Genomic DNA, 9,203 nt, shown 5'->3' on the forward strand with positions numbered 1-9,203 from the left:
CTAATTTTGAATGCCCACACGGGCGTGTCTCTTGACCATGTGAGCCACACGGCCTAGCCACACGGGCGTGTGTACCCTGTTCCTTTGAAATTTTTTTTGATATTTTCTGACAATTTTTCTGAGTTCTCAGTTTAGTCTCAGTTTATTTCAAATACGTATTTTGGGCCTCGTGGGCTCATATAAGGGACAATATGAGTGATTATGATTAGTTTCTGATTTGTATGTTAAATGATATGAAATGTTCATATTTGATCTGAAAAGTCTGGTAATGTTTCGTAACTCTGTTCCAGCGATGGATAAGGGTTAGGGGTGTTACATTCACCCTCTCCAGCAGGCAAAATAGTGCGATCATTTTCTTGATGTCTTCATCATCTAAAAGTTTCATATCGGTAAAGTTGATAGGATTTGATGAAACTAGAAATTTGTAGAATAGTTTCGACATCCTCTTTCTACAATGCCAGGAAATTTTTGCACTAATCTTTTCTTTCATATCATCAACAGACACATTCCTATCAAACCTCATTTCTATTTTCTTGCAAGTTTCAAAAATATAACCAACGGTTGTTTCTAAAATAAAACCTTCGAAATAAATAGTTGTAAATAATTAGTTCTCTATTTTTTTTCCGAAGCTACTCAAAAAATACTTCTGCACTTCTCAAAAAACTTATAAAAAATAAATCTTTTTTCTTTTCTTCTTTCAACTAAAAAATCTTCTCTAAACTTATTTCTAAACAAACCCTATGTAACATCTTAGATTTTAGGGTTAGAAGTTTTGAGGTTCATGGTTAGGATTAGTGAGTAGCTTGAACAATTGGGTTTGTGGTTATGTTTTAATGTTAGAATGAGCCTGCTGGTTCGGTGGTTGGATGTGTGTTAGTTTACCTCTGGGTTCTAGGTTCGATTCATTATGTGTGTTTTGAGGAATTATTTTTATTATATCTTAAATTGGATTTAAGTTTTAAATTTATTTTAAATTTTTATTGTATTTTGTTTTTATTTCAAAACTCAATAGTTTCACGTTTTTCCCAATTTTGGCACGTTCTCATTCTCTTACGCCTATTTCTTTCTCTTTTCTCTCACGTTGGTTCCTTTTTCGATTTTCTATTTCAATTTTTGGTTGATTTTTGTTCTTCTTCTTCTTATTGTGCCTTATCCTTTTGTTCTTCAGGTGTCCAAGCACTTTCATTTGAGGGGTTGTTTACTCAATTATTAGGTGTGGAATCGGGAAAGTATTAGCATTATTTTGTTAAGTATTCTCTAAATTTTAGATTAGTTGCTTAGATGGTTCGTTAGAACCGATTTGGGTGATTGCTTAAGGCTTTATGTTGATCAATGAGATTTCAGAATTGGTGGATTTGAGGCATCGGTCGTTTTTGGCATTTTAGATCACTTATTTAGGTGTGTGTTCTGAATCGGTATTGAGGTGCATGTTATTTTGTAAATTTTGATGTAGTTATGAGTTACTAAGGGTTGGGAACTGCTTTAATGTTAAAATTTACGATTTTTAGGTCTATCTCGGGGTAGTTTTGTGACCACACTGGTGGCCACAAAAGCGTGTGCCGCACACGGGCGGTCCACACGGTCGTGTACAATTGGGAAATTAGGGTTTTGGGCGATTTTTGGTGCCACACAGTTGTGTGGCTACGATTTGGGGATTTTGTCAAATTTCACACGGGTGTGTGTTTTGGACACACGATCGTGTCCCTTAGCCACATGGTGAGATTTCCACAGGACCGTGTCTACTTTGCACATTATTTTTGCAATTTTGGACAGTGAATTACACGGGCTGTTCACATGGCCATGTAACTCAGTCAAATAGGCGTGCGTCCCCTCCACACTGGTGTATGCAGCTGCCATATATGTGTGTGCAGCTTATGCACAGGTGTGTAGACCTCCACACGGCTGTGTGGCCCTATTTCACAGATTTTTTTTGTGTTGGATTTTGATTCGTTTGTGTTTCTGTGTGTTTTGACCCTTGGTTAGGCCTTAGTAAGGTTGGTTGAAACTTTGATCAACTCAGATTTGTACGTCTGTTCGTAACTATAGTGTTAATTTATCAGTTTGATTAAATGTTATGTGATGTTACTAGTAACTAATTACAAACATAATTGATTTTGAATATGATCAATTGAGCTTATGCATTTCAGTTTCTGTATGAATGTTTGTATGTTATGTGCATATTGCAATCGCATGAAAATTCTGCAATTGACCGACTGAATATGAGCTTCTGTATCTATGAGATTGTTAGTGTTTGATGTGCATTCATACATGTACATAAAATTGAGGTTTGTGAAGAGAAGGGAGTCTAATATTTGGGCAGTTTTAACTATAATCTTTTGTAAAGCAGTTTACCGTACTATACTAACCATATACCAGCACATCTGTATACTTTTACTCGAGTGGCTTAGTTTCCACAAATGTGGTGTGTAGGATGGATGGGCCTTTCAAGGTCCTATATGGTGTGCAGGGTTGGTTGGGCTTTATATAGCTCATTCGTGTTGTGTAAGGGGGTCGGAGAGAGGTTCGGTTGAATGGGTGGGATTTTAAATTTTCGTATATTTTACGTATCTGAATTTATGTCTGTTTGTATGATCATTGGGACATTTATGGAATGCTTTGAATAGTCTGCTGCGATTGGATTGCATAAGTGTTGGAATGATAATATATATGTGTTCAGTTTGTTAATGGTAACTTTCCATATATAGGATTGCCGTTTGAGATATTTGAATGTGATTGGTAAACATATGCTTTACTGGAATGTACATTGAGTTACTTCGTCTTTGTCTTTTGTTTGTTTCGGACTCACACTGAGCTCGTATAGCTCATCCCTTAGTTTTCACCCTTTCAGGTACTCTCATGTTTTGAAGCCTGGACTCAGCGACCAGAGGTCTAAGACGGATAAGTTTCGAATTAGCTAAATGAAGTGTTTCGTTTAAATTCTTAGTTTTTCGAATTGTTTTGGTTGTAACTATTTACAGAGACTGGGTATAAGTTAATTTTTGTTTTTCGTAAACTGCTATTTAGACTGAATTTCAGAAAGTACAGAATTATATTTCCAAATGTTTTTAATGTAACTTAAATTTTCTGTTTTAATCCTAAAATGTTAAAAGGTTTAGTTCGAATCAAGCAAATTGCGTTTGAAATGAGATTTTGACAATTCGTTTTGTAAAATTGCTTTAGATCACTTTGGTAGTCAATGTGACTTTCTGAGATCTGGCCGAAACTTCTAGGCTAAGTTTTGGAGTGTTACACCTTAACTTTTTTTTTCTACCTGTGGCTGTGGGTGGGGGAAATTTTTTTTTTCTTTCAACTTTTGTTTGTGCGGGGTTAAGGGATCAAACCCAACCCCTTTTATACTTAAAAAAAAAATATAAATACATATAATTTTTGTAGATTTAAAAAAAGGCTTGAAACTCGATTTAGGAGCTTAACCTGTGGCTGACAACCTACCATCAACGTGATCAATCAGTCAGGGGTTCAACTCCCAAATTGGGTTTCAAACTTTTCTTTTTAATCTTTTAAAAAATAAAAAAATATATTAAATATTAATTAATTTTGGTGTCGCCCGACACGTTGGCAACACCATTAATTTTTTTTTCAATTTAATAGTATAAAATATAAGTGTATATCTTTAGATAAATATATACTAGTATTGTCGATTACTCAAGCGATACCATAATTTTTCTAAAAAAAATTCTAATCATTAATTAAATGATTATTGTCAGGAGAGGTTGATACCGTCAATTACTCAAGTGACATCATCGATTCACCGTATAATTTATTTATTCTTATAAATAATGGGCATGCACTCTTATTTCAATAATTATTTTTTTTATATATATTATTTAGGTAAAAAGAAGCCAAAAAAATAGATGTTGAAGAGTAACAATGAAGCAATTAAAAGCGTGGAAATTGAGTTAGGCGGGAGTGGGACGTTGATTCCCGTACGGAAAACAAATAAATAGAAAGTAGCAGTCTTATGTTTTCAATAACATCTTCCTCTTTTTATACTTTGTCTGAAATTAATGTGAGTTGAAAATATTGACAGTCAAAACGTAACTTATTAAAGAAAACCAGATTTTTTATGATTTATTAATTTCGTCATCAAATACTATATGGAGAAATACGCCATTCTTGACTTTTCAACCTTTTATCGCTTTTTCATCTCTGCCGACCACTGTCTTATCAATTTTATAATTTTATATTTTAAAATTAAAAGTTAAAAATTTAATTTTTACTCTCCTTTTTCAATTTTAAAATATCAATTTTGTAATAGTTATTTTCCGTCGTCTTTTCATTGTAGAACAATTTAATTAAATTTTAAATTATGACAAAATGATATGTACAATTTTAATGTATAGAAAAAGTTTTATGATTTAAATTTTATCTTTTTAAGTGCACAGACTAAATTTTAATTTTGTCAAAATATAGAAATTAACAACATATTTTAATCTTCTATTTTCTTTAATTACACCCACATTCATAAAAATGAAACACTAACTTATCTAATATTTGAACTTTTTAAATTAAAAATTAAATTTTAAATTTTGTCAAATTATAAAGATTAACATCATATTTTAACCTTTTATTTTTCTTTAATCGCACCCTTTATGAAAGTGAATCGCTAAATTGTTTAATATTATATATATGAATTAAATTTTAAATTTTATTAAAATACAAAAATAGCAATTTTTTTATTTTTCTTTAATTGCACCCACGTTTATGGAAGTGGAACGCTAAAATGTGTAATATTTTAATTTTCATTAATATTAAAATATTATTAAAGTTTTTTATATCATTCAAAAATAATTCAGATATGCATATTATTAAATTATCATATAAGATATCCTATATCTTGAACATGAGTAATATTTTGGGCTAATTGGCCCAATATCATTTTATGAATCTTATATTTTAATCATCATTATTAGTGATAAACAAAGAATTAATTAATTATGACACAACTGATTAGCTGTAACCCACTAATGGACTCTTTTGTCCAATCCTAGACACACATCCAGGACGGTTTCGCATTTATTTTATATTTTATGTCACACCAACTATTTCTTTTATTTGGGAAAATTATATTGGTAATTTTTTTATCTAATTATCAAAATTACAAATTTTCTTCTCTTAATTATTAAATTTTGTTTGTTTTTTACTAGTTGACTAACATAAAAATAGAAATACTAAAATCTAACATAGTTAAGTGACAAAAAAATAAAATTGAATAATTAAGTGATCATTTTGTAACATTTCATAATTGATTGACCAATATATATATATATATAGTTGAGTGACTACTAATGTAGTTTACCCTTTTTTTTATTTTATGGGAACTTTTGTATTAAAAGTTGAATTGTATTTTACCTTTTTATATATAAATTAATTTTTATATATTAGATTAAAGAGTAAATTAGTTACTTTTTGTTAAAACCATCAATCTCTACTATTAAGTAATGACATGTTATTGTTTGGTTGCTTGAATTAGCACCCTATATGTGACATACCATATGTCATTGTCTTGTTGTTTCGTCTAACATGTTAGTGCTTAACGATAGAAATTGGTGGATATTTAAAAAAATAATTAAATTTTTTAATATAATATATAGAGATTAATTTACTTATTTTAATAGATGAAACAAAATAATAAACCATGTTATTAATCTATGTACATTGGCCCATATATGTTTTACCTTTTGCAAACATCAAACATATAATTATTACAACATATTTTAGTTAAAAATTGTTGGCTTTTTCGATTCATTTACCCTCCCTTTGGAATAATAGATTTAGCTTGAAACATTTATCAATTAATTTTTTTTAATAATATTTTTATTAAAATAATAAAATAATTTATTTAATATTATTATCGTTTATATCTATTTTATTAATCAAAATTTTGAGTTAGTAGTTGTTTTTCTTCTAATTTTTTTAGAGTATAATATAATTCACCATTGCATCCAAATTAATAAATAATTTAATTAATTTAAATTTTTATTCAGATAATAAATTACAAATATTGTCAAACCCAACTTGTTTGTGTTTTTTACAGCAATCAATCCTCGAGGAGTTTCAAGCTTTTCAAACCCAATACTAGTTCGGCTGTCTTTAATAATATGTTTGATTATGGACTTTCAAACCCCTTTACATGTCAGCTGATCCCTGCCATTTCCCTTATTTTTCTTTCTTTATCTTCCCAACCTCAATCCCTTCCCTGTTTCATTTACCTCCCATGAAAAACAGGCTTTGATCTGTGTTTTTTTTTTTTTTGTGTAAGCAATGAAGAAACACCAACCAAAGCCTGTTTTGTTTATTCTTGTGTTCATAATCCTGTCTTCTCACTCTGTTTTATCTCTTGATTTTGTCTTCAATGGCTTCAATTCAACTAACCTTTTCCTCTATGGTATCGCTCAAATCGATTCCAGAATTCTTACACTCACCAATGAAACATCTTTTGCTATCGGTCGAGCTCTTTACAGTTCAAAAATCCCAACAAAGACTTCAAATTCTTCTCATGTTCTTCCTTTCTCTACTTCTTTCATCTTCTCCATGGCTCCTTCAAGGAACAAGGATACTCTTCCAGGACACGGTCTCGTTTTCATCTTTACGCCCAATACTGGCATCAATGGGACAACCGCATCTCAAAATCTTGGCCTTTTCAACCTCTCAAACAACGGCGACCCGACCAATCATGTGTTTGGTGTGGAGTTCGATGTTTTCGCTAACCAAGAATTCGATGACATAGATGATAACCATGTTGGGATCGACATTAACTCCCTCACCTCAACAACCTCCCACACCGCTGGTTATTACAGTGATTTTAATGAGGATGGGGATCAGGGTTTTGAGAAACTGAAGCTTAATAATGGTAAGAACTATCAAGTTTGGATTGACTATGAAGGTTCTGTTATTAATGTTACTATGGCACCTGTTGGCATAAAAAGACCAAAGCGGCCATTGTTGAATGTACCTTTGAATTTATCTGATGTTTTGGAGGATGAAATGTATGTTGGGTTCACTTCATCGACTGGGAGATTGGTTGAAAGCCATAGGATTTTGTCTTGGAGTTTCAGTAATTCTAATTTTTCGTTAAATGAACGCTTGATCACCACTGGTTTACCATCGTTTGTTATCCCCAAGACACCATTTCATAAGCGTAGATCGTTTATTGCAGGCGTAACGGTGGGGAGTTTCGTTGTTCTTGTTTTGATTGCTCTGTTTTCCCTGTTTTTGATTAAGAGAGAAAGGAGGAGAGCAAAGGAAAGAGCTGAAATGGAAGATTGGGAATTTGAGTATTGGCCTCATAGGATGACTTACCAAGAGATCGATGCAGCCACCAAGGGATTTTCGGATGACAACGTGATCGGTTTCGGAGGAAACGGAAAGGTCTACAAGGGAGTTTTACCTGGAGGAATTGAGATTGCGGTGAAGCGCATTTCACATGAAAATGATGGAATGAAAGAGTTCTTGGCAGAGATTTCGAGTCTCGGCCGGTTAAAACACCGGAGCCTCGTCGGGTTGAAAGGTTGGTGCAAGAAAGAAAAAGGGACATTCATGTTGATCTATGATTACATGGAAAATGGAAGTTTGGATAAGAGGGTTTATTATGACTGTGATGAGACCAACATGTTGACTTGTGAAGAAAGAATTAGAATCTTGAAAGATGTTGCCTCAGCGTTATTGTATTTACATGAGGGATGGGAAGCTAAGGTCTTACATAGGGATATCAAGGCCAGCAACGTATTGCTTGATAAGGATATGAATGGAAGGTTAGGGGATTTCGGGTTGGCTCGGATGCATGGGCACAGTCAAGTGGCAACCACGACGCGAGTGGTCGGAACTTTGGGTTACTTGGCCCCAGAAGTTGTTAGGAACGGACGAGCATCGACACAAACCGATGTGTTTGGTTTTGGGGTCTTAATTTTAGAGGTCATGTGTGGTAGGAGGCCTATAGAGGATGGAAAGCCGCCTTTGGTGGATTGGGTATGGCAGTTGATGATGCAAGGAGAATTACTTACCGCAGTGGATGCACGGTTAAAGGGTAACGAGGGATTCAACGAGGAGGAGGTAAAAAAGGTGCTGCATTTGGGGTTGTTGTGCTCGTATCCAAATCCTGATTCGAGACCAACAATGAGGCAAGTAGTGATAGTGTTTGAAGGGAAGAATGAAGGTTTGGAATCCGAAACCGAAGATATGGAAGCACATTTGCTGGCAAAGGTGAAGTCCAGGGATATGTGGGCTAATTACTCTCAAAACTTTGGATACGCGTCACACCCGACATTTGATGATATTCGACGATCAAATTCATCCTCCATGTCTCTGTCATGGAACAACACAATAGTGGACGGTAGATAATCGCTGCATCATTTGTAAAATGAGAGGCCTCTTTTGCTTCTACTGATTTTGATGCACATTGAATAGCATGTTGAGGGAACATCAATCATTAGGTGAGGAAATGCTTTTCTTTGTTGATTTTGCACCTTTATACTTTTTGGCATTCTTTCATGTCTGTTGAGTGTTACAAAAGAGCTTTTTCAATGTGAAAATGGTAATAGCTTAGGCATGTCATTTGTACATATATGTATCTTAAAGTCCAAACTTTAAACCCATATTGTAAGGAGTAGAAGGATGAGTATAGATTATGATGATGTGATGTGATGTGATGCAAGTCATCAAATTGTTCCATGTATATTGTCTGTCTTAGGATAATCTACCATGCCAACTGGTTGGCTCTCAGTAACACAAAATAATATATAAGTGTCTTAAAAATCTTATTTAAAAATATAAAAATACGATGATAATAAACTAAAACATGTGAATACATGGATAACTTGATCCAATGGGTTGCTTTTAGAGTTAAAAGTAGAAATTTCCAATGACTTGCAATCCTAGGAAACAACGAGCACCAGTGGTGTCACGGTACAGATCCGGGTTTGATTTCTGGCTGGAGCATTCATTTTCTATTTTCAACTTATTTCCAGTTGACTGTCACAGTCGCTAAGGCTGCAATTTGGGTGAGTTTAAAAGTTTATCGTTGAGAAAACGGTTGGCAATGTGCATAAAATATAGGCAAGATGAGTGGTTAAGGGTTGAATCCACTATTATGAAAACAATGTGATATGGGAAATGGACCTAAAAGTAAGTTGCATCCTTATATGGCAACTCTGATTACTTGATGTCAGTAGCTTACTCCCTCTCTT

General features: G+C 33.4%; 1 protein-coding gene across 1 annotated transcript; it reads left to right on the top strand.

Moving 5' to 3' along the window:
- Positions 1–6,082: 6,082 nt before the first annotated feature.
- Positions 6,083–8,680, top strand: LOC108484774 (L-type lectin-domain containing receptor kinase VII.1-like). Its single transcript, XM_017788675.2, has one exon. It carries the CDS (start codon positions 6,283–6,285, stop codon positions 8,356–8,358), a length of 2,076 nt encoding a protein of 691 aa, XP_017644164.1. The 5' UTR covers positions 6,083–6,282; the 3' UTR covers positions 8,359–8,680.
- The last annotated feature ends 523 nt before the right edge of the window (positions 8,681–9,203 follow it).

Source organism: Gossypium arboreum, chromosome 6 (genome assembly GCF_025698485.1).
Source record: "Gossypium arboreum isolate Shixiya-1 chromosome 6, ASM2569848v2, whole genome shotgun sequence".
NCBI lineage: Eukaryota > Viridiplantae > Streptophyta > Magnoliopsida > Malvales > Malvaceae > Gossypium > Gossypium arboreum.

Coding starts and splice junctions, on each gene's coding strand:
- LOC108484774 (XM_017788675.2), top strand. CDS start 6,283: ATGAAGAAACACCAACCAAAGCCTGTTTTGTTTATTCTTGTGTTCATA.